At 49.8% G+C, this 27,653-nt stretch overlaps 1 protein-coding gene across 1 annotated transcript; it reads left to right on the plus strand.

Annotated features, from left to right (window-relative positions):
• Nucleotides 1-795: 795 nt before the first annotated feature.
• LOC119093186 (putative uridine nucleosidase 2) lies at nt 796-27,456 on the plus strand. Its single transcript, XM_037216101.1, has 7 exons — nt 796-980; nt 3,296-3,504; nt 5,196-5,373; nt 9,539-9,655; nt 14,439-14,575; nt 22,783-22,956; nt 26,128-27,456. The coding sequence occupies exons 1-7, from the start codon at nt 944-946 to the stop codon at nt 26,299-26,301; spliced, it is 1,026 nt and encodes a 341-aa protein (XP_037071996.1). The 5' UTR covers nt 796-943; the 3' UTR covers nt 26,302-27,456.
• Nucleotides 27,457-27,653: the final 197 nt, after the last annotated feature.

Consider the following 27,653-nt stretch of genomic DNA (forward strand, 5'->3'; position numbering starts at 1 on the left):
ACATGTGTGGTTTTAAGAGAAGCGAAATGGTAAACAGGTACCGTTTCCAGAAATGTTGCAGTCTAAAGCATTCACTGTCAAGAGTCTGGAACACAGCCGCAGGTTCGAGGTGAGAGCCGCGTATATGCATCTTCATGGAAGGGGACGAACCATCCATTTTCAAGGCACATTCTTTCCGTGCATCGCCATGAGGTTAATATTGAAGTTAAACAAATGCGTCGGCTCTGGCCCACCCAACCCCTCCCCTGTTCGCGCGCTCAGCTCTCACGCGTGGAGGGAGCGTTGCACCCCGTTTTGCGATGGCCGCTGAGCGATAACATGTCCTCTGCGCTCGCTGGTGTCCCATAAAGACGTGTGTGGCGATGTGCGTCGCATTCTCTTCTATGAAAAAGGCGGTAGGAAGGCAGGCTGAAGAGTTCCAGGGTTGGGACGAGACTTGATACGGGGAGGGATACGACACGATAAACGATGGAAGACGGCGACACCCTTGATTGAGACGATTCAGGGGAGTTTCATCCACCAAAAAGACGTGCCGACTGAACTATGCGGGGGACTTGAAAGCGTGGGGCAAAGATGGCACAACCTAAATCTCCGAAGAGGTTTGCTAGCGTATCGTCTCATTTCAGGTAGTCGTCCAACTCGGCGAAAATTGCGTCGTTTGGCACTAGTTGTACTCTCCGAAATGAAGCGCCTGGGACCGCCCCTGCTCGGGCCAATAGGCCCCTCCTCGCGGGCTGACCGGGCGGACAGGCCTCTCCTCGCGGGCGACACGCACCCGTTTACAAAGTATATACAACCTTCGAGCCGCCCCGTCTGCCTGCGCTTATCCCGTCACTCTGCGCTCGGTCACTGCCGCGTGACGGGCCGTGTCGGATTGAGCTCTGCGCGTGCTGCTTTAGGGTTATCGTGACGCTGACCAGCCGGTGACGTTCCAGCACGCTTCATGTCGAACCCAGAACCTCACGTCACAGACGTCAAAGGTGAGGAGCTTTCGGCGCACGTTAACGCGCGCTGGCAATGTAATCGACATCCGTGCTGGCTTATATTTTATCTGCGTCTCAAATCGGATGAGTTGTGACCTAGTGACAGCCATTGTCACTTATAGGTCAATGAACCCGTCGTCATTGGGGCTGTGCAACGCACTCAGCGGTTAAAGGCATGTGCTGTTCAGTATCTCTCACCCTGGCGGAAAGATCGTGCTTCGTCGGAATCAAATCTCATAGTTTCTGGACGCGCGGCCTAACCACTGCGCTACTGGACCCTCGTGACGCACATCGTGGCATTGTCTGACACGGTCGCTGGGTGGCGATGTACTGAGAGCGGCTAGGCCAGCGAGCCGGCTTCCCTTCAGTGACCCTCATAAATGGATAAAACACGATATTCTGTTCAAAAAAGTGAAAATAGTAAGAAAGGAACAGTTGGATATTAAAGAGAGCATCCCACTTTTTGTACTTTTCACATATTGTTAGATCGGACGCATGCGATTTGATCAATGATACCAGCATTCTCGAAATCCTTCTAAGTTCAGCATTTCTATTTGAAGTAGGAGGAACTCCTCGTGGTGGTGGAACTCCACTCCTGCTGGAGAAATTTCATTTGACTACCTGCTCACCACTGCAAAAATAATGCATTTAATTTTCCCTCCTTTTTCTAACGTGCGTGCTCTGTAATGTTTGTAACACACTGATTGCCAAAATGGTGGGATTCCCGCAAATCAACGAAACGCGACAGTGGGGTTTGATTTCTTCCCTATGGCGCTCACCACGGTGGGTGCTTTCGAGGCGCTCTCCGGCATCGCGAGTGGTCCATATTGACGCACTGGTTTAAACGTCAACCAGTGCGGTTCTAGGTGACAGGCTCTTGCCGCCTGTTGGGCCAATCACAAATGTTCTTTTATACGCACCAGTGGAGGTACGCACGCGGTTGTCGTGAGGTAACGATCGTAGCGTGTCATGACGGTTATGTACTTCGGGCTCGAAATGAAGCAAAATTGATACCTCTATTATGTCCTGACGGTGCTGTTATTGCACCACCCAGTGCTATTATTGGATGTAACTGGTCCTGAGGCTTCACTAGAATATATTTTTGAAGCATGCCCAGAAGGTGGGACAATCCCTTTGATAGAAACGTCTCCAGGTGTAAGCAGACGTCGACGTCGCAGTCTAATGTCATGTTAGGTCACGTAACTCAACCACCCCGGGTGATCGGCACATTTTTGTGGTGTTAGATTATTACCAAGTGTGTTATAACCGAGTGGTGAAAGTTTTTGGTCGTCGGTTAAGCAATTTAAGAGGAATGATTCACATTGAAGATGTAGGGGGCAAGCATCAGATATGACCAAAAGAGCTTATTTATAAGTATTGGTTTGCTATGGCATTTCTTGGGCTCACGCAACTGACATTGCCAAGAGAGGCCCCTGCTACCATAATTCCATCCAAACGCTACGTTAAGAAATGTCACTGTTATTTCCTTAGCAGTGACATTTCTGAAACATGTGACACATAATATGTGCCTTTATTATCTTTGAAATGTAAAACACTGTTACTGGGCTTTTGAACGAGTTGCAGTGTACTGTCTGTCCTTCTCATGACTGGTCTGACGTGACGTGACTTATTTCCGAGCTGTAACATTGGACGCTGGCGGTTTTACATTATCACTGGAATCGTGACGCAGTAATGATTTTGTAGAGCATGGCATGAGTCACAAGGAGTGAAGCTATGGTAATGTGGCGTTTTGCGGGCCGTATTGCGACATACGCCTCTAAGCTCCTGTTCTTCTAGATGGGAATAAAGCAGTATTCACACAGGGTGTGGAGCGAGAATGCTGTCTTCTAGATGACGATAAAACACATTTCATGCATTGCATGCTACTAAAGGCTGAATTTTTGGACTTACCGTGCAATGACGAACCGAATGATATCTAAGGAAACGCAGTTTTGTTCATAACATGCTTTTCACCCCTGGTGACGTTGGAAGTTGAAGTTAGAAGTGAGAAGTTATGTGTATATATATATATATATATATATATATATATATATATATATATATAGATAGATAGATAGATAGATACATAGATAGATAGATAGATAGAGAGATTGTGTGTGCGTGTGTGTGCGTGCGTGTGTGCGTGCGCGCGTGAATGCGTGTGTGTGTGTGTGTGTGTGTGTGTGTGTGTGTGTGTGTGTGTGTGTGTGTGTGTGTGCGCGCGCGCGCGCGCGCGCGCGCGCGCGCAAGCTCCTGCCTACTTAACAAACGCAGTAGTTGACGCTTATATGTATGCGTGTGTGTGTATGCAGAGGGCGCAAGCGCGCCGTCGTCGGTGCGTTTCGTCGTCGTGGATACGGACCTGGGCGTCGACGACGCTCAAGCTATCGGCATGCTGCTGTCGGCCGAGCGGCGTGGCGAGCTGCGCGTACTGGGAATCACCACCGTGGCCGGCAACACCAGCGTCAAGAACGCCACGCGCAATACACGCCGCCTGCTCGCCACATACGGCCGTCTGGACGTGAGTAGGTCGGGCAAGAGACGACAGCAGGGGTTGTCGATGAGCAGGTGTGTACAACGCAGGAGGACGACACCAGAGGCTGTCGATGGGCAGGTGCATGTACATCATGTGTACAGAGCAGGGGGACGACACCAGGGGCAAGCGGTGAGTAGGTGTGTACAGAGCAGGGGGACAACACGAGGGGTGGGCGGTGAGTAGGTGTGTACAGAGCAGGGGGGTGACACCAGGGGCAGGCGATGAGTAGGTATGTACAGAGCAGGGGGACGACACGAGGGGTGGGCAGGAGTAGGTGTGTACAGAGCAGGGGGACGACACCAGGGGTGGGCGGTGAGTAGGTGTGTACAGAGCAGGGGCACAACACCAGGGGTGGGCGATGAGTAGGTATGTACAGAGCAGGGGACGACACGAGGGGTGGGCGGTGAGTAGGTGTGTACAGAGCAGGGGGCGACACCAGGGGCAGGCGGTGAGTAGGTGTGTACAGAGCAGGGGGACGACACCAGGGGCGGGCGGTGAGTAGGTGTGTACAACGCAGGAGGGTAGGTGTGTGAGCGCAGTAGGTGTGTGAGCGCAGGAAGACGACACCAGGGGCAGGCGGTGAGTAGGTGTGTACAGAGCAGGGGGGCGACACCAGGGGCAGGTGGTGAGTTGGTATGTACAGAGCAGGGGGACAGCACCAGGGGCAGGTGGTGAGTAGGTGTGTACGGAGCAGGGGGACGACACCAGGGGCGTGCGGTGAGTAGGTGTGTACAACGCAGGAGGGTAGGTGTGTGAACGCAGTAGGTGTGTGAGCGCAGGAAGACGACACCAGAGGCAGGCGGTGAGTGGGTGTGTATAGCGCAGGAGGGTGACACCAGGGGCGGGCGGTGAGTAGGTGTGTACAGCTGAAGCTGATGATGGTGTGCAGCGCCATACTCTCAAAGACGGCTCTTAGCGAACGGCAATGAAGTTAGCAAAAATGAAATACCTTAAATGAATCGCATAGCCTCGCAAAGTGTTTGTAAACAAGTTGTTCACATATAAAGCAGTCTTTGTGGCTTGCACTAATGATCTCGCGTCAACAGATGCTTGTTGGCGTCCTCTAAATTTACTGTCGAGTAGACGGTGTCTTTCACCTTGTCAACCTGGTTCTATGGACACACGATCGGAACTGAGGTATATCCTGGTTTTCTGGTCCGCGTGTAAGCTGGGGCTCAAATGCCGCGGCTGCTTGACACATCCTGGCGTACGTTGGCACCCCCGATGCATCCTGCCTTACTGATCCCTCGTTTGCAGGCACGTTTGCACGTCCGTTTGGCTCGTTTGCTTCGCATGCCATAATGCATGTGCACTGTACAGCGTTTGTGCAAATATGCTGTATACGCTGTTGCTCAGGTGCCTATTGTCTCGCAATGCTGGCACTCAGGCGTGTGTTGTCTCACAATGTTTGTGCTCAGGTGCCTACTGTCTCGCAATGTTGGTGCTCATGGTCCCATTGTCCTGTGGGTCCTTGTGCACGCTGGTGCTCAGGGGCCTATTGTCCTGTGGATCCTTGTCTATGCTGGTGCTCATGTGCCTGTTGTCCCGTGATCCCTGTGTATACTGGTGCTCAAGGTCTCATTGTCCTGTGGGTCTTTGTGTATGCTGGTGCTCTAGGTCCCATTGCCTTGTGGGTCCCTGTGAATGCTAATGCTCAGGTGCCTGCTGCCCTGCAGGTGCCTGTGTATGCTGGCGCTCACTGCTTCCTGCTGAGTGGAACAGATGACCCCCCTGACCAATACCACGGGGAGAACGGGCTCGGTAACGCCCGCTTCGAGGAGCCGCTGCCCGCAGTCAAACAGCGGCCGGAGCATGCCGTGACGGCACTCTCTCGCCTCGCCAGCGAGCACAAAGGTCAGACTTGGTCAGGTGACGTCATATGCTGACGTCGGAGGGTGCCAGGCGTACGCAAGTCAGGTGGGGCGCGCGCTTAGGTATGGGTCACACGGTCCCTTACGCTGACAGGAATGTGGGTATATCGCGCCGCCTGTGCGCTGGTGACGCACGGTTGGAGAGATTCACTGGAACCTGCGCTCCCCCCGGCCTACGTGCACTTGGCTTTTCCTGCCCAGTGATCTGTCGTTGCCTGCTGACGGTATGGCTCTCGAAGATAGGGTCCAGACTAAACAGCGGGACCCGTGCGACATGGACTGTAAGCTTTCAAATGCGCAATATGATGGGCTAAATAAATAAGCTACAAGGCGACTATAGGCTGCTCTTCTACTCCAACAATAGCAAGAATGTTGCTCAGGAAGACCAAGACTGACAATGATAGAACGAGCCTCACATCTTTGGATCAGAGTTTGACAATGGAAGGCACTCCATGCCGTAAGTTGTGACAAACACTTTCATATTTTTGCCATATTTCGTCGTGATCCCAATGATGTTCAGACATATAGGTACACTAGTTGGAATTTTTAGCTTCAACAGTTGGAATTCTTTGTTCTGGTAGTAATTGATCTTGAGTATGCTGGATGGTACTTGTTAAACAACATTGTGAAGCAGGCGTTGCCTTTATTGACAAAACTCGCCTTTGCAAGTCATGCTTTATAGCGATAGAGAACAGTAGGAGAGAGCGAGAAGGAGAGTGAGAGTGAGAGGAGAGGAGGAGAGAGAGAAAGAGAAAAAGAGATCCCTCTGGCTCCAACTTTGGAATAGGATGTGCTTTGTCTCCTTCTTCCAACTTGCGACGGGGGTCTGGGTAACTTAAATGACCAGGTGTGTTTGTACTCCAATCTTCTGTCTGTGTGACATGAGCACTGACCGTTTATGTGCGGACGGGTTCGGTCCGCGTCACCACAGCTATTTGGTTAAGGACCTCAGTCGGTTATAACTCATTAAGACGCCACCACATTTGGACCCCACCAAGACTATTTCCGGTCACATCGTCACCTAACTTGGCGTCATAATGGCGTCATGGCGTCACCAATATGCCTAACTTGGCGTCATCTGTCCATGTGTTGTCTGAAGCCATTGCATATTACCTGATCATCGTTGTTTGTGGACCATTCCGTCGATCTCTCGCTGTCGAGAGACGCCTTTCGCCGCACGTCCATGGCGCAAGGTCAGCTGGGACGCACTCTGCCTCCATCTTCTGCAGGCCGACTGGGGCTCGGTATACCGGGAGGCGAAAATGGATCGGAAAGTGACAAAAATCATGCACGTGTGGTGGAGTGCGGTCGACGTGCAGCGTCCCTTAAGAGCTATAACCCTCGTCGTCGTTTGCAGTGGTCAATAACATAAACATTTCTGTCCTGCCGAACCAACAACCCGGGCCGAAACCCAACTCCCGGCCTACCGGCGTCTTTGAAGCCGCGGCAAGGCCCCTTTGCGACGTCGAAGCTTGATATATTTCCGATACCCTGCTCACAGGCCATGCCGGTTTCTTGTGAAGCAGTGATAACTTCGCTTTCCAGCCCACGAAGGGAGGAGTGGCGCCGAGGTGGACCTGTCCATAGCATGGTATTTGGTTTTCGTCAGCCCATGTATCGCTGCCGAAATGGCAGCGACACCCTTGGCTCTGCCACCTGGAGTGCCGTGACTGCTGCCAGTCTAAGGCAGCATCACACTACTTTGCTTAAATTTTCGATTGCTACGAGTGGGCTGTCATCATCCAGGGTGAAAGGACGAGGCGGTGTGCCGCTGTATACGTTACTTAAATGTCTCCTTGTTCTAAGAAGCCACTTGCTCTATGCCATCAACATATCTGATGTCTCTTGTGTTTTTCCTGCCTTCTGGAATGTGGCCTCTGTCCTTCCTCATCACAACTCCGGTTCTCATGGTATCGCTAGTAATGTCAGGTACCACATTACATTTACCACACTACTAAGCTGTGGCGGTGAGTGCGTGTGTGTGGGTGGGGGGGGGGGGGGGGGGGGTTCGTGGGGTCGGCGTTGGTCCCACCGTCGCCGTCACCTTAATTGATCTGAGTCGTGTCTTCGATAGTGTCGACCAAGGCGTTCGTCTGGAAGCATTGGTATGACATCGATCCTAGGTGCTTCAAACAACCTGTCTTGCCGTTTGGCGGTAGGTGGTAAGAGGCGGTTGTCTCTTCCTTCTCCTGACTCACGGCACTCCTCCGATATCCCTAATCGGTCTTATCCCTCCCAGGACCACCGCGCTTGACATGCCAGCCTGCATCCGTCGCGGACGTTTGACATTCCACGCCGACGGTATCTAACTGCTGGACTGCTCTCATCCCGACCAATTATTTGATCATTATCACCAGCTTTCTTATCGCATCATCACCTTTAGAAATCCCGGCACGAGGAAACCATCCCAGTGATCCTACTTCACATCCAACTTCCCAACATGAATTCCACTAAAACAATGTCTCTCCTTTTCGGTACTCTACAGTCCCTAAACACCCTTATCATTTAAGCTTACCGTTGCTGGACAAAAAACAGCCCGCTCTCCGTCTGTGAAGATGCTGGGGGCGGCCATTAGCTCTACTATTTCCTAGGAGAAGAACGTACTGAATGCTGTCAAGAAGTGCTGTTCTCTGTATGAGATACGTCACCACCTCACGCCCCAAATCCGTAAGCTTATCCAGTCCCACGCCCCTCCCATGTGCTGTACTGCCTCCCGGTCTGTGGCGTGGCTGCGGTGTGTTACGTAAACAGAGCGCGAGGGGGCGTGAGTCATGACCAGGATCATCACTGGCGCTCGTCAGGGAGACTCCATGGCACCGTCGACTGGCAACGTCCTGGATTGCCGTGGCGTAAATGAGTGATCTAGGCACCCACTGTGCCAACCTTGCTGTGTGCAGGCCCCTTGAAGACTCGCGGGCTCCGTTGGCGGTCCGACCCATGTTCACCCCACGTACCGCTGTTTGCCAGCATGCCACCCGGACGGCAGCGGCGAGCGTCCTTAATGTCCGCTATCCGATTGTCGGTGGCACGCAGGACCTCCTAGTGTCGCGGAACCGCCTGCCCCCGACCACCACCGCCAATCGAGTCCGTAGGGAAATAGAAAAAATATAAGTGTTTGTCTATGTGTCATGACATGTTTCGACGATTCGTTTTCACATTTTTGTAAGTTTTAGAGCTGGAAGGTGGTCACCTTTTTGACGCTGTACTACTCCACTATCAATTAAGTAGTGGGTAGTATTGAGTATATTATGAGTATTCATCTATACCTGTATCTATCATATGTATATGTATACATTTATATATATATATATATATATATATATATATATATATATATATAATATTATGTGTTCAGTCCAGCGGCCCTTTCGGAAAAACCTCCCCGAGGAGCATCCTGGATCCGCGCCTGGCGCCAACAATAACGCGGCGCGCCGGCGCAGGTCAGCTGGCGGCCGGCAGGTGGCAGCACGTCGGCTCCCCCCCGGGGCGCGGAGTGAGGGCCGCATGACAGGGCCGCCCTCTGGCGCACGCAGCTGTTGTCAGGGCCGCCCTCTGGCGCAAGCAGCTGTTGTCAGGGCCGTGGGCTTGTCGCGCGCAGCTGTTGTCAGGGCCGTGGGCTTGTCGCGCGCAGCGGGCGGCAGTCCTCCCCTGACCGCGGTCAGCGGTGGTCCCTGCGCAGGAAGCCGCTGCAGATGCTGCCAGATTTTCAGAGACCCTCGCACAAAAGCAGTGCAGCTCATAAGATAAACTTTGAAATTCATACGCGTTGTCTAACCCGATACGAATTTGTTGTTTCTGCTCTTGATCTATAGAGGTTGGTCTCAAAATGGAGTGGAAGTTGAACAGGCTCGTTCTGAGCACCAGCATAGAAATAAGAGCAAAACAATTGCCGGAAATTGCAACACTGGACGAGCAAAGGTTACCTTTGCGCTATGGTGTGCACTCAGACGACACAATGATCGCTGGAGCTGACTTCTACTAGCAAGTACAGGCCGTCCCGATATACTTAGGGCTGTACACAATATCAGCTTCAAGCGTCTGTTGGTTTGTATATGTCTTGTGTTTCATCTCCTCCTATCACTTTATTCCATCTCCTATATCTCCTCATAATTCTAATGTTTCACCAGTGCGTCAAATCTCGTTTCCAGGGGAGCTGACGGTCGTGGCACTGGGACCACTAACAAATATCGCCTTGGCTGCACGCATGGACCAGGAGTTCATGACGAATATCAATGATATCTACCTTATGGGTGGAAACTACACAGGTCAGACATATGCGTGTCTTCATTTATGATGTGATCCAACGTGTATGCATGAACTGTCACTGACTTTCTGCGCATTATGCGCTTGCACTGTCCCACCATCAGTGGCATTTATATGTGCCTTTACGATTTCACTGGGTAGCCAAAACGTTTTGGCTCTGCCTGGAGCTCGCTGTTTCGTCACCTTTGACGGCAGAGGAGGAGGATGGGAGGAGGGCCGGGACGGGCGGCGAGTCCTTTTGCTAAACTTGTGCCCGGCATACCAGAGCGAAACAAAACAAAAAAACAAGAAGCAGAACGACACAAAACAAAATTGAACAAAATAACACGGTTATGTGCGAAGCAGAAATCAGATGACGCATTCAGGTTCGACCATCTAAAATTTTGTCCAGCCGCCGGTTTACTTTTGTGACATGAATATTACATTGAATGTGAGTGAGTAAAGAGAATGCCTCACATTTAAGCATATTAACGCAAGTATGACACATGATGAAATAAACTCACTTAGAACTACTGGTAAACTTTGAAATGGAAAACACTGTTAGACAGCACGATGATTTTTCAGTAAATGTGCTCCTCAATACGCCATTGTTGGATGACGTCACGAAAAGTTAGCGTGACGTTGAGGTGTTACCAGACTAGCCGTACCGAAACTGCCACCATAACACTCACGCGTGGTAGTTCAGTCTCCCGAGAGGTGGGCCGTGGCGGTGCTGGAAGTGTTTGCTAACCCAATATCCCCATGTGCTCGGGTGAACACCCTTTCTCGTGGTGTTCTTGCATATTTGTCCGTCAGTTTAATGCGTTTAATTGCATTCACATACTCAGTTATGACGCTTTTATTAAGTACTTTATAACAAGTCTCTTTTCCGTAATAACTAGCCCCTATGTCCAACTTCTTATACTATGTACCACAAAACGTGATTCATTATTGAAACTTGCACAACCTGTTTAACATAGATTGAAAGCAATTTACGTCCATTATATCTGGAAATCGCGCCCACGAACCTCGGATATGAAGGATTCGACGATTACGTTCTTCTTGGTCTTGAACGCCGCGTGGCCAATGGGGTACTGGGTCTTGGATGATGTTTCTATGGTGTCATGCGTACCTGAGTGGCCTTGAAATATTCTGCGCGAAAAAGACAGTGCGGGCATGTAACATGTTTATTACGAAATAAAAAATATGGGAGCCATTCAATGAGTTTTCAATTATTGCAGGTGCTGTACTTTAAATAGGTATGTATATGTGCTTACACTACTGAATAACCAGTTATGCCTCTCCACGCCTAACTAGTGACTACGAATACAACATCTTTGTTTTTTACAACCATCACATGCACTCGGGCAGATTTCCATAGTCTACATCACTGACACATGCTCACCTGATATTTTACTCCTTTTTCACCTATAGACCTATGCTTATAAAAGCCTCGGTTTGACCGATCGACTTAGGGGAGGAGTAGTATTTTAAAAGGAATTGTATTTGAACATATATAGATGACCTTAAGTCCTAGACTGTTGAGAACTTGTAGACTGGCAGAAGAGTAAATTTCGGGAGAAAAGTAGTTGAGGGCATGACTTTTCGGCGCTGGCCATCATCAGGTGGGTAAAGAGAGTAAAAGGAGTTAATCATGCACTAAGGATGTTTTCCCTCCTTTTCTCTTTCCTATCTTTATTAACCTGATAAGCCGAACGCCAAAAACGAATGTTTCCATCTACTCTTATCCTGATCTTTGCTCATCTACCAACCCACAAGTCTCCAAAGTCTTCCAGAGGGTCAATGTTGTTTAGGCTGAAGGTTATCTATCTATTCTTGCCTAGATTTATTATCGCCTTGCTATCTTCGCCGTGTGCCCCGAAATTAACTAGTGGAATTTATCAAACTGCTGTGTCCCTCAAGCAGTAACTGTCTCTTGGAATGATTCGTTTGGTATTATCCAGCATCACCTTCTTTGAAGCTCAGATAGGTTTATGAGAACTCTATCAGGTCATAGTTGCACCAATCAGTCCCCAGCGAACTTCTTCGGAAGAATGGATCGTGCCATTTATTGACGTTGGCTTTTAAAAACACTTGAAGTGCGTGATTCGAACCATAAAAACTGGTTCGTCGTCAATGAAGATTTGTCAAGAATATGCTCCGCCTTCTCAGCGACGTACTGGCTTATCTTTTCCTGGGGCAAAGACTACTCCTCAAACTCCGCAGATCCAGCTCCGTCATTGCTCTCTTTGTTGAAACCGCTCTAATCCGCTGAACTGAAGAGCTGACCTGGCTTTCGGGCACCGGCAAACAGTCGGTATTCTTTGATAATCTGATTCGACACTTTATGCAGAGGGTGATCCCCTCTCGAATCCTCGTTCATCTTCACCGTTTCACGCATTCCCACAGACGATCCGATGCCTGCCGTACGTTCACGAAGATGTGTCTCTTATGGCAGTCATGCGGTGTTTCAACAAAATATAGGAGCAATGGTGTAGTCAAACGTACATCCAAAAGAGGCCTCTACACATAGTTGTATTTCACTTTTTTGATCGCCCGCATGTCTACTTTGCGCGAGCCACTCCATGGAGTTCGTACGAAGGTGATCCCTTTGTTTTGATCCGGCTTGTCCGGGCGGCCGGCCAACCTCAACCGGCCCAGGGTTTACAGAACGTGACCTTAGCGCGCGAGATAATAGCCTCTCCTGGTTCCTGATACTAGAAAATCGTCCGTCATACGCAATGGTGGTTGACAAATATTGAAACAATGGTGTGGTGTAAAAACGCATGGCCATGTACTTTTTATAACGGCACGTGAATGAAGTACACGACCATGTGTTTTTCACTGACTAGGGCTCTAGTGCACGGGCTCTGGTGTAGTTCAGAAAGATAAATGGCATTTGATTGCAGAATAAAAACGTTTTATTGATGTCACTGTGTTGGGTTAGCATAAATTGTGGTCTTTGGCTGTCATCTGCTTCATTTGGCATAGTAACCGTATTTGTAAAACAGCAGTTTTGGAACGCAATGCACGTACGTGCCTGGGTGTAACCATTGTGGGGAGGGAGAAATGTCACCTACAATGTTCCGAAAATGGCATTTTCCCCCGACCTTTGCCAGCAAAATGCACCTTTCGCATTTTTACATCTAGAGTAATGTCTCTTTAGTGGGTGTTCCTTACTCCCCCCCCCCCCCTCACGCCCACTTCATCCTGATTTGTCCACCAATCCCAGAGAAAGGGTTACGCCCATGTGCAAATATGCAGAACATTTGCCTTTTTTCATCGGGTGATATCACGCGCAAACGATGGAAATGTTATATGTCATGAGATTTCATATTTTCGGCCTTAAGCTATGATAAGATGCATCCAAGTGCCAAAATCTGAGTTCCCAGTTCATAATGACTAAAAACTAGCAGCTCAATGCCTGTCTAATTTATATCAGGCATGAGTCGCAAAATTCCTTAGCGAAACGTCACCAATGTTTAATCACATTCGCTTATTTCGTGCGGGTGGTCCATGAGCTATCAATGAATTTGGGCCAACGTACTCATCAAGACCTTTATGTGGATACGTGGCGGGGCTTTAAAGGAAAAAGTACCTTTGGTTTGTAAATGAATGGAATAGATTTGAGTTATTGTGCCTAGAATTCTTGTTAACATTGTTTCTACTATGGGTAGCTAGCGGTAGCTATGGCCAAAACTTTGTACATCTTATAAGCTCAGGGCTCAAGCGCCCATCGACATGTGATGGAGTATATCAAAGGTCAAATTGCGCAACCATTTACTTTAATGCGGTGGCGTGAGGCTACCTGAGGTCAGTGCATGACCTCCTATGACATTTTCCGAATCATTTCGCACAAGCTATCGTCATGGTAAGAAGACAAAATTTACGCACTGTGAAAGGTTTGTAAAAACACTGCACGGTCCCGAAAACATGACCTAATACAACCTTGACGTTTAATGATGCTCATGCCAACAATGATGGTTGCTATTACTCGCGATATAACGGGATTTATAGGGCTTTGTCTTAGTTTCCTGGATTTTTCTTGGCTTCGCCTAGGATACTATGAAGTGGTCGCGAGCATTGATCATCTGCATGATCAATGCACGAAGCACATGAATTCCATCATCTTGCAAACTTGCATTGGCCTTCAGCAAACCGGGCCGTAACTGCTGAGAGGATATATCACAGCAATTATTACGATGCATGATGGTGAGCGGTTGACGTTGTTTCCAATAATAGCTGAAAATATATTTTAATGATTGCTTGAAATATTCGTTTATCTTTTGCGTCCTGGCATATTGACGGTTGGTTATTTTTAGCGCACACGTCACGATACCTAAAAAGAAGGTCGATATTTATTTTTTTATTGATATCAAATACAGCCAACTCACACCTTTAACATCATCCAACAAGAAAATTTGGTTTACAAAAGGGTAAACATGCGTCGTGGACCACCGAATTTTTCAATGCCAAGTCTCGCAAACGAAACAATTTACCAATGCCCTGACACGACAGATAGTTGAGATTAGCAAGCTATCTGTCAAATGACTAAGACTGAACTTATTTACACTCTGCTGCAGCGACGTGCAGAGCGATTCGGGAGATCCGCCGAAGAAGAAACAGGGAGCTGCATGGCATGCGGGGAGCCCTTCCTCCCCCCCCCCCCTGTCATGCACCTGCGCCAGTCGAGACTTTTACGTTTCCATGTGTTGTGGTTAAAGCCGTCCGTGGTCACACCTAGCCGGTGAATTCCGCGTCCTTTACTAGTGTGAGCGCGCGTGCGAAGCTGCCGCTGCCCGGCAGGCCTCGGCAACGTGACGCCGTCCGGCGAGTTCAACTTCGTCTGCGACCCGGAGGCGGCGAACATCGTGCTCGCGTCCGTGCGCCGACCCATCTTAATCGCCTCGTGGGAGGTCTGCCTCAACCACGGCCTCGACATGGTCAGTCATACCCGCACACGACCTCGACATGGTCAGTCACGTCCGCACACGGCCTCGACATGGTCAGTTACGCCCGCACACGGGCCGTGTGGCCTCGCTCGTAAGTGCATGAATGGCTGAACAATCGGCTGCGGGCTTCACGGTGCGTGTCAGGTGACCTTTTCCTTTGGACGCTCGCCTGCCTTCGACGCCCCACACGGGCCATGCTGCTAGATTTGCCGGTATCACGAATGATCACAGTGTAAGCCACGGCATGCATGAAAATGCAGATCGCATGCATAATGGCCTATGACATAGCGTTTCAGATAGCCACTTAGGAGTCGGATGCGTGCTGTTTGTGAAGGGTTCATGTGAAACCACCGATTAGCGCGATTTCTTCTCGACCGTGTTGCCATCACGTGCCGTTACTAATGGCAGCAATGGATTTCGCCCGCAGATACACTTTGCACCTTGTATAACACCTTGCCTTTGCACTTTGTACTTTGTATGACTGTATTTGAACCAAACATAGCAACTGTTGAAATCAAACAAAACCGAGACATGACATGGGTAGCACCGTTGTCAACCTCTGGCGCTTCGATGGCAGATCCAGTGCAACAACGCATGGAAAGCGATAATCCCGTGTGGACCGGGTGGAGCCGCCATTTAAATCGAGACTCGACGATGCCACCCGCTGTCATACTATCGAAGTCCTGGGGTGTGAAGATCGTTCAATGCGCCCGTGATATCTTGTCGCACCTGGCTGCACACTTCTTCCGTCACAATCTAGCTGACGGGCGGCTGGAAGCCGTGCGAAAGCGTCTAGTCATCTCCGCCCCTCTTTTTGCCGCCATGATGACCGCCATGTCTCTTGCAACCATGACAACGACGGCGACCATTGTCATCATCATCATCATCGTCGTCGTCATCTCCGCCTCGTCTCTTTCCACCACGACGACGGTGGCCATTGTCATCATCATCATCGTCATCGTCGTCACCGCCTCGCCTCCTTTTGCCGTGATGCCGTCTGCCACCGTCATCATCATCATCATCATCATCATCATCGCCATCATCATCACCACCGCCTCGACGTCCCGATCTGCAGCAAGTCTGAATGCATCCGTACTTGCTGCCCTTTCTGGGACAACGCGTGCAAGGATGCGTTTTGCCCCGACATGAAGATGACCCTGCAAAAAGAACGGAATGTGGATAAGACCAAACGTGTGTCGTCAACAGATATGACCTTTGTAACGTTCAATCTAGATCCATAAAACTCGATATTAAGCAGTAGATAACACATAAATGTAGGTGTAGATATACCACCTTTTGTCACACCTACAGATCATGGCGAGGGTACCCATAGTGCAGTGGTTAAACAGCCTGCGAAACCAAGGGAGCAGGCTTCGAATCTCCGTGGTGCCCGCCCTTCCTGCTGGGGTGAGAGCCAGTCGGCCCCGCATAGCCTCAGCAGCTGACTGCGTCGCAAAGCCCCAATTGCACATAGACACCAGCCACAAGAAGAGCCGCCTTACCTTCGGCAGTTGCGGCCAGCGCTGCAACGACAAGCGCACAGACGACAAGCGCAAAGACGAAACGCATCGTGCCTGCCTGACGTTCAACGGTGCGGTGCCTTCGTCAGCACGGGCAACGCCTCTGAAATGTCTCGTCTTTTATACTGCCCTGAGGAAAAGGTCAGGAGCGTGACAGCTGTCACACCGCGGCTGGCTGACGTGTATGCAGCCGACAGCAGTGGAGCCCTCATGTTGAACAGAAATCAGCCAACCTCGACTACGCTCAAACGTAGTGCGCTGCCACGCAATAGCTCAGCGACCTGCCAGCTACATGCATTGGTTCCCCAATGATCGCTAGGGCCCGACCCATGGTCGCCGCGTCACTGCGCCGCGTCAGGCGGTGGCGCTTTTGTGAAAATCGGGATAAGACGGTTTTGTCGTAATGGCGCGAGGCGGCGACGAAGGCAGGCCCGTTGTTTTTGTTACCATTTTCTGCACGTCAGCTATTTTTGCCGCGAAGCTGCCGATATTTCAAGGGAATGTTCCACATTTGAAGATATAAAAGCAAGCATCAGATATGATGAAGTGAGCTTACTTACACGTTCAAGTGGAAATGGCTGCTCCAGACGATATAGCATCTCTGCTTAGTAAACATACTCCTTAATGCATGATTGTTTGGTTACATCATCGTAACTTGTACAACATTGATTTAAAGCTAATTGACGGCCGTTATATTTGAAAATTGTGTTCACGAACGCCAGACACGACTCAGCAATCATATTTTATCGGCCTCGATCGTTGCATGGCCAGTGGAATAACAGAATTTTAATGACATTATTATGGCATCATGGGTGTCTGGGTGACCTTGAAATAGTCTCCCCGAAAAAATTTGCACATTTTCGCGGACACGTAGCTCAGAAACTAGAGGGGTTTGGGTCTCAAGAAGGGCAGGACATGCACCGAATAATCTTCAAGATGGCTCTTTCTGTTCTAAACCCCATGCAAATATGAAATGCAAATGTGAAACACTTCCTTCAACATGAGCTATAATGAAGATACCTTTTCTGGCGTGATGCCGATATGTACATGCTTAAAAAAGGATCTCGTCCAAATCTTGTCATTAGATGGATCTAACCAGTGTCTGCGCTAAACAGTGTTTGTTGTATGAGCCCCAGCTCCACCACCCGATCGCAAAATATCGGGCCAACTGTTGCAATGCTCAGCACTCCAATGCCCAGCGCGGTCCGTGCTGCCCTCTCACGTCACCTGACCTTTAACACAACCGCGGACACCGACCGGAGGCCATCCCAGTTGGCTATTTGAGCTACAGTCCTTTTGACCAGAAATGATCATTCAGGGCTATGAGATAAAGGAGGATGGATAACGGTGGGGCAGGACTGCATGCGCCTGGGGGGGGGAGGGGGGGGGGGGGGTAAAATCGCTTAGCCGTGGCGCTCGCAGGGACCCGTCTGCGGGGGTGCGCTCGGCGCCCGATTGCGGTCTCCCTCCCGGGGCCTCTCGGCTCGCTCATGGCTGACGCATGCAGCCTGCCCGAACATGCAGGGCGTCGCTAGGAAGAAGGATGAAGCGAAAATCGAATAAGGGGGTCCGATGTCCATCCCAGTCCAAAAGAGAGCGCCTAGACTGTGCTTCACATTTGCATAGGGTTTTCAACTGAAATAGACATACTGAAGATCATTCGGTGCAATTCAAAGCTCTGCCCTTCCTAGACCTAAAACCAAGACCTAAAACCCTTTAGTTTCTGAGCTATACATCCGCGAAGGTGGGCAGACTGTCTCGTGCAGGCTATTTTAAGGTTACTCAGATGGCCGTGACGCCATAATAACGCCATTAAAATTCTGCTATTGCATTGGCCGTTTGGCGATCAAGCCAAGAAAAATATGATTCTTGAGTCGTTCATATGTGGCGTTCGTGAGCGTGATTTTTCTATACGACGCCGCCAATTGGCTCTCAATCAATAATATGTAAGATGCGCTGACGAAATCAAACAATGACGCATTGAGGAGCATGTTTATGTAACAGAGAAATTGTGTTGTATAGAGCAGTCTTTTCCACTTAAAAGTATACCATTGGTTCCAAATGAGTTTACTTCATCACCCCTGGTGACTGTTTTAATATCTCTAAATGTGGAACATTTCCAGGTGCGTTTGTTAGTCCCTAGTTTCTCCCATTGAATAAACCGCCTGTTTCTCAGCCAGCAGATGTCACTTTTGTAGAGGAGCTTGCCCACATCAGTGATCACTCAGCCACCCTCTGAAAAGGCATTCACCTACCCGCCCGGTCGACCTAGGGCGTACACCTAATTCCCTGTTAAAGGGAATGTTTCACATTAAAGGCTATTGAAACGAACACCAGATATGATGAAACAAGCTCACATTGAAATATTGATATGCTTGTTAAGTGGAAAAGAGTGCCCCAGACCACACAATTCCCTGTTTAGCAAGTATGCTCCTCAATGTGGCGTGGTTTAATGACGTCATCGTACCTTACATAACATCAATTGAGAGCCAATTGACGGCTGTCATATCTGGAAAGTGCGCTCACGAACGCCAGATACGAACGCCTTCATAGTTGCATTCTTCTTGGCCTTGATTATAGCATGGCTTATGGGTTGGCAGAATTTGAATAAAGTTAGTATGGCGTCATGAATGCCAAGGTGACTTTGGAATACGTTCCCCGATATGCCTTTCACCATCTACGCGGCGTATAGCACAGAAACTAGAGGGGCTTAGGTCTTAAGAAGGGCAGAATTGTGGACAGCACCGCAAGTTCTTCAAAATGGGTATTTTAGTTCAAAACCCCATGTAAATGTGGGACGCTCCTTTTAGGGGTGCGTGGACTCACCCTTCCCGGCCGCACCCGGCGTCATATTTCTGAGGAGTTCTTGGCGTAAGTGGGGATGCTGCTGAAATCTCTTGGATGTTTCGTGAAGTACAAAAATGAATTGAAAAAGATTTAGCTAACAACCACCCAATTCAGTGTGATTGTAGTTGCTGCTTGGCAGACATGGCATGAAGAATGGGTTTTTGAATGTGTATGATGGCTACCTTTTCAAATTTGATGTTCAGCAACGTATTTTATGATAAGGAATAACATTGTTGCAGTTCGTAGCATTGCCATTGAACAACAAGTACAGAGGCCGTAACGAGGTAAGGAGTCAACAAAATTGTTCAACCGCCCACACTAAGTTAGAATGTTGGTGATATGCAACAGAAAATTGAATTAAATCTATTTGATGACAATAGTGTAGTTCTATACCCGGTGAAAGTTTGGTCAAGAGCTGGTGGCTGTGTTTGGACTTGTTCAAACTTGTATATTTTCTATTGGCTTTACATTAGCAACAATCCCGACTTGAACCCACATTGCCACGAGTGACGGAGTGACAACGCAGGCGCCAACTTAGCTATCGGGGCAGACAAATTCCGCCATCGATTTAGACGTCAGTGTCTGGATACCATCAAGTGTTTGATTCAAAGCATTCACGTCATCGCACTGTGGTATGTTCTATTGCATAAACTTTCATTATGTTAAAGTAAAGCTCCTTTGACCGCGCGCAACGCATGGCTCGTGTCTTATCGACAGTTACTTCGAGACACCCCAGCATTGAAGAGGCCTTGCAGTATGTCTAGCAATGATAAATATTGTAACGTTTGAACGACTGTCAGTCGTATTACGATGCAGGAGATATATCTGTCTTGGCACACGACGGCGCGCACTGGCACGATACAAAACAGACTGCGCGCGGCACAACCATGGCGGCGAAGACACAACTGCCCCCAGGCCTGGCACTTGTGTCACCCTCGACGGGCCGCATCGGGACGAATAGACCACGGACACAACTGCCCCCAGGCCTGGCACTCGTATCCTCGCGACGGGCCGCATCGGGACGAATAGACCACGGACACAACTGCTCCCAGATCTTGCGACACGTTGTCACACTTCAGTGCCCTATAATATGATGAAGAAACCCCATTTTATGTATCGATTCCAACAAGGTGTCAAAACCTCAAATGACGCGCAACCCAGCCAGGCTACAGTTGATGTCAGGAATGTCATGCACAGGCCACGTTGATAACGATCTGTATGCCAACCGAAAATGACAGCAGTGCCCCATATGCAGTGGTATCCTTATGTACGACCTGTTGTTCACCTGGTATTTATACATACATAATGTAAAGACAAGTGTGTCCTGATTTCATCCGCTCATAACATAAAAGTGGCAAGTCACGATAACAAATATATTCACGCAGAAATTCACCGAACCATGGATATTTGTATCATGTATCTTAAACACTTCGTCACCACTTAGGGAACTCTTTAGAGCAGGAATTCCAGGTGAGCCCCCCCCCCCCCTCCCCTTTCGTAGGAGGCAGAGGTCTGTGCGCCTTGCCCGCTCACGGACAGCCTTTGCGCTCTTGTTAGCTGTGACTGTGCCTGCCTGCTGGCTGGTACCCTTTTTAGATCACCGTGGCTCTGAGGGCTCTTCCTGTGGACCCGGCATTTCGGTAACCACCATATAATATGGAGGTAACCACCACATAACCACCATATAATATATAATATGGAGGGATCAGACCCAGAGGGTGAGCCGACTATGGTTTGCCAGTCCTGCAGCTGATGGTGCGAGCTGCAAAAAAAGTCCTCCAGCAATGTCAAGCCTGCCTTCGGCCTGTGAGGATTCACCCTATCATGCTGGCACCTCATGTTCTCCACTTTACCCGGATCTCCAGCTGTCTCCAGAAGCGCTCCAGCATGTCGATTGGCCGTGGCCGTGTGGCCGTCTCGACACTGGAAGAGAGGAGCGCAATGGGGCCGCTCGAACTCATGGAGCATCAGGCCGTGTGGCCGTCTGGACACTGGAAGAGAGGAGCGCAATGGGGCCGCTCGAACTCATGGAGCATCAGGCCGTGTGGCCGTCTCGACACTGGAAGAGAGGAGCGCAATGGGGCCGCTCGAACTCATGGAGCATCAGGCCGTGTGGCCGTCTGGACACTGGAGGAGAGGAGCGCAATGGGGCCGCTCGAACTCATGGAGCATCAGGCTGTGTGGCCGTCTGGACACTGGAGGAGAGAAGCGCAATGGGGCCGCTCGAACTCATGGAGCATCAGGCCGTGTGGCCGTCTGGACACTGGAAGAGAGGAGCGCAATGGGGCCGCTCGAACTCATGGAGCATCACGCTGTTACCTTCGGGCTGTGCAGCGGGCTCTCCAGCAGCTCTGTCTGCCAGCTCCGAGGCCCAAAGCCGGCAGTATTGTGTATTAACTGTCTCCTTCAGGTGAAGGTGGTATCGTCGCTGAACTGGATGTGGTTACAAAAGGATTAGCTTCTTCCTCGGTCTTCAGTCAGCTGCCAAATGTCATCCACTGTTCATTAGTGGCTTCTGTCAGCTTTTACTGGGTAGTCGCCTTGAAGGAAAATGCTCGTTTTTGGTTGTGTGACTGGTGTCAACTTCCTGAGCGATCTTCAAGATGACTTTTGATGGGTTGGTCATTCCTGACTTGACTTGTTTAACCCTATCTCCCGTTTTTTTTTGCGTTAGGTTCCTAAATAATTTTAGGGGCACCTTCCCAAGGTACCTTCATTGCATTTCTACTCCAGTACAGACCTGTCTTTCAGAATTTTTCTTGCAGGCGCAGACGTAGTTTTGTGCAGGTGGTGCTTTTGCGATCTTGGATCTTGTTGACTAATGTAACTCGGCATCTTTTGCTTTTTGCCCCGCGCTGAGCAACGCATGATGCTAAGCGGGTCTGGGCCACGTAAAAAAGCTCCAGGGCACGTGCTATCTAGGGCCTTGGTGCTATCCAACAAAATGAAAATGCACGTGCGTATGCGGTTTTAGTTTCCATCATGTGCATATAAAATCGGACATGAACTTTCCACCCGTATGTATAACAATAGTTTTTTATCTAGTCCCGTATTTCCCGAAGGGATTAGCATAAAACGGAAAGTCGTATGGGCCCTCGGATCCAGAAAGTCACGATCTCTTATATATATATATATTTTTTTTTTGGGGGGGGGGGGTATTGGAGGTGCTCCGCATGTAAGATATGTGGTTCTCTGGGCTTGGCTGGCCATGACTTCACCACTATAGTGTAAAGCCTAAAGTTAACCAATACATCGATACACAATACGGGGCAGAGTAAAAATTGACCAGAAATGCTGATTATGCGTTATGCTTTCAAGCTATCAGCCTTCAATGTGGGGAAGGGTAGGGTGTCATTAACATAAGAGTTTTAGATAGCATTATGCATGTGAACATACGCCTTCTCGGTAGGGATAAGTGGATAATTTTTATAGGCTCACAAGGGCCTTGTCATCCTGATCGCAACCTTCAAGGCTCCACGAGAACAAGGTGGAATTGAACACTAGCTCCTGTGTGCTCTCCAGCTCATATGTTTGAGAAAATATTTCACTACCAAGTGGTGTCGCCTGTAAGACTTCTCATGTTATGCTCGAGCCTTTTCACATAATCTCTTCTGGTCAACATTTCAGGTCAGTTGAACCAATGCAAGTCGCTAGCCCGAAATCTGCGTGCAGCTTCTGGTGCTTCCAAAGAGCGATGCCGGCGAGGTCATATGGTGTCTTTCGACGTTCAAGCTCTGTCTATCGTTCCTCTAGCCTGGCAGTCGACCCCATGTACGCTCTGCACCGTCACCGGCAGAGCTGGAGGAAGGCCTGACCACCCGTGACCGGCAGGCGTGGAGGAAAACGGTGCTGGGCGCCGTGGACTCACCCGCGGCCCGCTTCTTCGGAGCCGCTGAGCGCGCCGTGCTTGAGGACTGCACCTTCGGCGACTGGATCACGTGCGACCAAGCAGCCGCCGCCATGCTAATCCGGCCCGAGATCGTGCTCAAACAGTCGACGCACCACGTGAGTTGGCAGCAGCCCAGACAGGGACTCTACGGAGAGAGAGGCTGGGGACAAGGCAGACGTTTTTGTAGACTCGTGTCGCAGTTAATGCGTTGTCGGAAGGGAAGCCCAGATCTACGCACCGCAACGGCGTGCGCAAAGGAACGCCACGGAATCAGACACCTTCGAACGCGGTGGGTGATAGGGTGAAGGAAACGCTTCAGATATACCTAATCGAAAGAATCGGCGGAGTTCATGTCGCGTTGTTCCCATCTATATTCTGGAATACACCGCACATCACCAGCAACGCATTCCAGCGGATATATTTTTTAGCATTATCCCGCATTTAAATGATTGTGCCGCAGCCACGCATCAGGGATGACATCACATGACGGCAATCACGCTGCGGAGAGGAGTGGCAGCGCGCATGCGAGCGCGCATGTTTGAAACTACGTAACATAATTTGCGTCAATAATCAAGTCTGACTGAATGCTGATCTTTTTTAAAAAAAAAAACATGGGCTGGACATGTTAATACAAATGGCTCACTCATTTTGATCTACCTACAATCAATAATGGCGGGCTCTCTAATATATCTGAAGAACACGGGTACGAATTTTGACGAAGCTTGTGAGCTCTGTCGGCTTGGAGAGAGTCCACTGGACCATTTGAAAAAAGGAGAGCTCCGGCGATTTCCTCCATTCAGTCGTTTAACGAGCGATTCCTTCGGTTTAATAACTACAAAATTCGGGCAGAGTTTTTTTTCGCGGTAGCTTTAGGCTTCCATTCCAATTACAGAGGGAACAAGTTTAAAAAATATGTTTATAAAAGAAATGCAGGCTCGCATTTGAACAGTGGGCTACGTCTCACGTTTTTTTAGGGGGGATTTTCACTAGCAGGGGCCTTTTCAACCCTGTCCCCTTCACCCTTCTTTGCCAAAGCTCTGGTTGCGCGCCTGCTGCGGCGTACCACACATTATAGCTTTATGCTCCGTTACATCACATGCCGTGTAATCATCACACTTGTAGTACAGCATCGAGCAGGCAAGACGTCCCAGAGCCCGAAACCGTTCCAGGAGCCACTGATGAGCTACCAAACACAGAGCGTTCCTCTCGCGGAGCAGGAGAACTTTGCCGTTTGAAGGGGGGGGGGGGGGGGGAAATGTCGTTGAACTAGCGGTAATAAACATACTGTCAGGAATGATCACGGGACGGGGGCCAACGCCATCGCACTTTGCGCTCGTCGAACTGTCACCTCATGGCAGCAGAGGTGACAGCATGTGACATTTGTAACGGTATGGCCTCTTGCCCTTTTGTCACTACGCCGCTAACGTGCAGAAATAAAGACCTTTGACGTGACTCATGCATTATCCTGTAGCGCCGAAAATCGTATTGCCTGTTATATCACATCCAGTGAGGCCGATGCATCTGTGAAGGTGTATCGCGTGGCATGTTTTGTGGTTTCTAACAATATCACGAGACCTTTAGAAACTTTTATAAGCGTGTCCACACTGGTTCGCATCGGGCTAATGTCACGGTATGAAAACCGAGTTTGTGAGCTCAGCGTAGACCAGGCAAAGTGTCTGCACATTATTCGAAGTCGTTGATCGACTATGAAGGGCTTGTGTGTCCGTCGTTTGTCACTGTGCTTCACGGAAGGAACGGAAGGCGGTCACGGAAGGCTTGTCCGTCGTTTGTCACTGTGCTACGGCGGTCACGGAAGGCTTGTCCGTCGTTTGTCACTGTGCTACGGCGGTCACGGAAGGCTTGTCCGTCGTAGCACGGTGGCAAGCGGAGTAGTTGTCCGTACGTAGCGCGGACAACTACTCCGCTTGATGGAGTAGTTTTCCGCGCTATTGACCTCGTTTAAGCCGGACGAGCATACGATAGTCAGGCAGATGATTCCATTCCTAATACTGATACCTGGACTCGTCTACTTCTCTAAACTGCCACGGTGCCGGGCACAATGACATGTGAGTTTCTGGACAGATTTAGACGGGTTGCTACGTCTCCAGGCTTACTTTGAGTCATCATTGCGTGGCATGCCGCCATCGTAATGTATTGTATTGCACTTTATCAAGTCGTTCCGCATTATTAGGCCTTTCTTAGACCTTCGTTAACAGGTACATCGACAGTCACAGGGCGACAAGCGTAACACGACACGAGGAGACATACACGAGGTTAAAAATGGCAGTTGCTTTGAATAGTGTCATGGAAACAGGACTTAAAAGAAGAAGATAAGCCCGCGATGTCATTGGTGATGACACGCTAGTTGTAGATAGGCGCAGCTTGGTAGGCATTTGCTCGCTTTCCAAGTTTGTTCTTTGGGGCGAGAAAGAGATACATGACTAGATTGGCGCGTACTGCGTTCGGTCTTTTCTTGGTTGTAGGATAGCTGAGAACGTAAAATCTATGGCTCCCCGTTTGTCAATACTTTGTGTACGAGGCATATATCGAAGAAGTCGATAAACGTTTGGCCACTAAGCCAGTCAAACCATCGTGGAACATCCGACACACGGTCAAATCTGTGTCGTCCGGGGACACCCTGGCTGCGAAGTTAAAGACTTTCTGCAATTTCACAACAGCTGTGCAGTTCCCGCCCCCATGAACTTGAGCGCGGTAACGCACATGGGAGAACACGAGCGGGTCAATGACGCGTAGCAGAACATTGGCAGATAACAGGTGGCAGGCAAGGTTTTGTCATGCCGAACGGCAGACTGTTTCAGATGTGGCCCGGTGAGTGTGAGTCATGTACTCCCGTATCCAGTTTACTACGTCAGTTTGTGAGAAGCAGTGCGAGTCATGTGAGCCATGCGCTTTCCCCCGACGGGTTACCTTTTGGAGTCCAGTTGAGTACGAGTGCATGTAGTCTTTGTCGTCTGGTACACCACTTTTAAGGTTTTGGTTGCGTACCTGGTCTTCTAGGCTGTGTGCGAGGGTCGAGCAGTCATCTACGTGGGTGACATTGTGTACACATTTATGCAAACAGCAGGCGGCTGGGCTGCTGTGAATGTATTGCTCTTTACGCACGGCCGTCGAGCAGGTCACGGCAGCTGCACCGTTGAGGGAGAAAAAGTGCGTTGCCGTCTGGTAGGGGGACGCTGGAGGTGTTGCTGTGATTGTAGACTGCATTGCCGCGACCACCGCTTCAGTGACCTCAGGTCGCAGGTGAACTGCTTACATCTGCGCCGCAGGCCACGGTGGAGCTGCATGGGAAGTTCACTCGCGGCCAGATGGTGGTGGACAGGCGCAGCTGGAGCGAGCCCACAGCTCTTGGCAGGAACGTCACTGTAATCGAGGCTCTCGACCTCGAGCTCTACAAGAAGATGCTGCTCGACGCGTTCGGCCATCCGGGGGTCGTGTTCTGAGGCACGCCGCCGCCGCCGCCGCCGCCGCCGCCGCCGCCGATTTTATTTGTTCTCACTTATGAGAACAAATAAAATGCCGCACATTCCCCCTTTGTAGCGAGCTGGAGTCAACCCGCAGTGATCGAAGCTGCATTGCTGCCCATGTTAACGATCCGCAGCGGTCAAGTTAAGCCTTGTGTTCGGCAAAAGACGCTTAGGTGACGCTTGTGATCGTTATCGCACATTCGTTGTCATGTTGGGGAGATAATGCGTGAAATGAAACTAGTGCATCTCAATATATTCTGATTATTCAGTTACGTAGAACTGGCACTCTGACAACATACGGTGTTATTATTTGACTATAAACAAACATTTTGGATGAACTTAGATTTTGGAATGTAATGCATTTAATACCATGGAAGCGGTTTTGTGAGGTTGATTCAACATAGCATCCAAAGACCAACAGGAAATGAGATTAAACTGACGCACAGTGTGCACATGCCACAGTTAGACGTCATCAGAATGACAGCCGAACATCATGCTCTGCCACCATCAATCGCATGAATTTCACGGTGCTTCAATCGAGCGCAAATGAAGCCGTACCAGTTCTCCTCCCTGTTTACGGAAGCAGAGGCCTCCGTCACCACCCTCACCGAGCTGTCTCCAGCTTGTGTGAGAACGGGATGCGGTCTCATCTCAGCGGCTGGTGGGCTATGCGCCTGATAGCCCCCTTCGACACGCTCCTGTTCAGCAGCACCTCCGCGATCTCTTCTCGCGCCAAGTGGATCACCTCCTCGTAGCGAACAGCTTGGAAGTTGACTTGCAGCAAAGCCAGGACTGACGGGCTTCCTCCTGATCTTCTTCACGTGCCTTCGGTTGTCAACATGTGTGTGAGCCAGCTCGTTCACGAATATGTCTCGAATATGGCTCGCTCGAATACGGCTCGCTGTCGTTCTCGAATATGGCTCGCTGTCAGCAGCCATCGCTGCATTAGGCTCTGTGCGGTACCAGTAAGCATTTGTTTGCATTCCCGCATTTCCTTCAACAGCGAGTGCTGCTGACCGTCGTGTAAGGTCTAGTCATCTCGTGCGTGATATATCGCATTTCAGCATTATGGCCAGGGATCAGCTGTTAACGAAACCAGACTACTGAAAGTAATAAACTTCGTCACCAGAGTAGTTACTGGCCTCCGGAAGCATGACTACGTGTCTCGCGCGCGGAATGACTTGCACTTTGTTACGCCTCACCAAATGTGTGGAATGCAAACTGCTTTTGCTGGGCACAGAGCCCGTAAGCGAGGTGCGCCTGCAGATCTTGCCTGCTTGTTTCAATTGCAGATTCTTGCAGATTATTGCCTGTTTGCTGCTTCGCCG

The sequence above is a fragment of the Pollicipes pollicipes genome, unplaced genomic scaffold, assembly GCF_011947565.3.
Source record: "Pollicipes pollicipes isolate AB1234 unplaced genomic scaffold, Ppol_2.1 Scaffold_4002;HRSCAF=4701_pilon_pilon_pilon, whole genome shotgun sequence".
Classification (NCBI taxonomy): domain Eukaryota; kingdom Metazoa; phylum Arthropoda; class Thecostraca; order Pollicipedomorpha; family Pollicipedidae; genus Pollicipes; species Pollicipes pollicipes.

Excerpts from the sequence above, each read along its gene's own strand:
- LOC119093186 (XM_037216101.1), top strand. The coding sequence starts at position 944 with ATGTCGAACCCAGAACCTCACGTCACAGACGTCAAAG. Across the intron at positions 9,656-14,438 it reads TATGGGTGGAAACTACACAG|GCCTCGGCAACGTGACGCCG; the intron begins GTCAGACATATG and ends GCTGCCCGGCAG. Across the intron at positions 22,957-26,127 it reads TCAAACAGTCGACGCACCAC|GCCACGGTGGAGCTGCATGG; the intron begins GTGAGTTGGCAG and ends TCTGCGCCGCAG.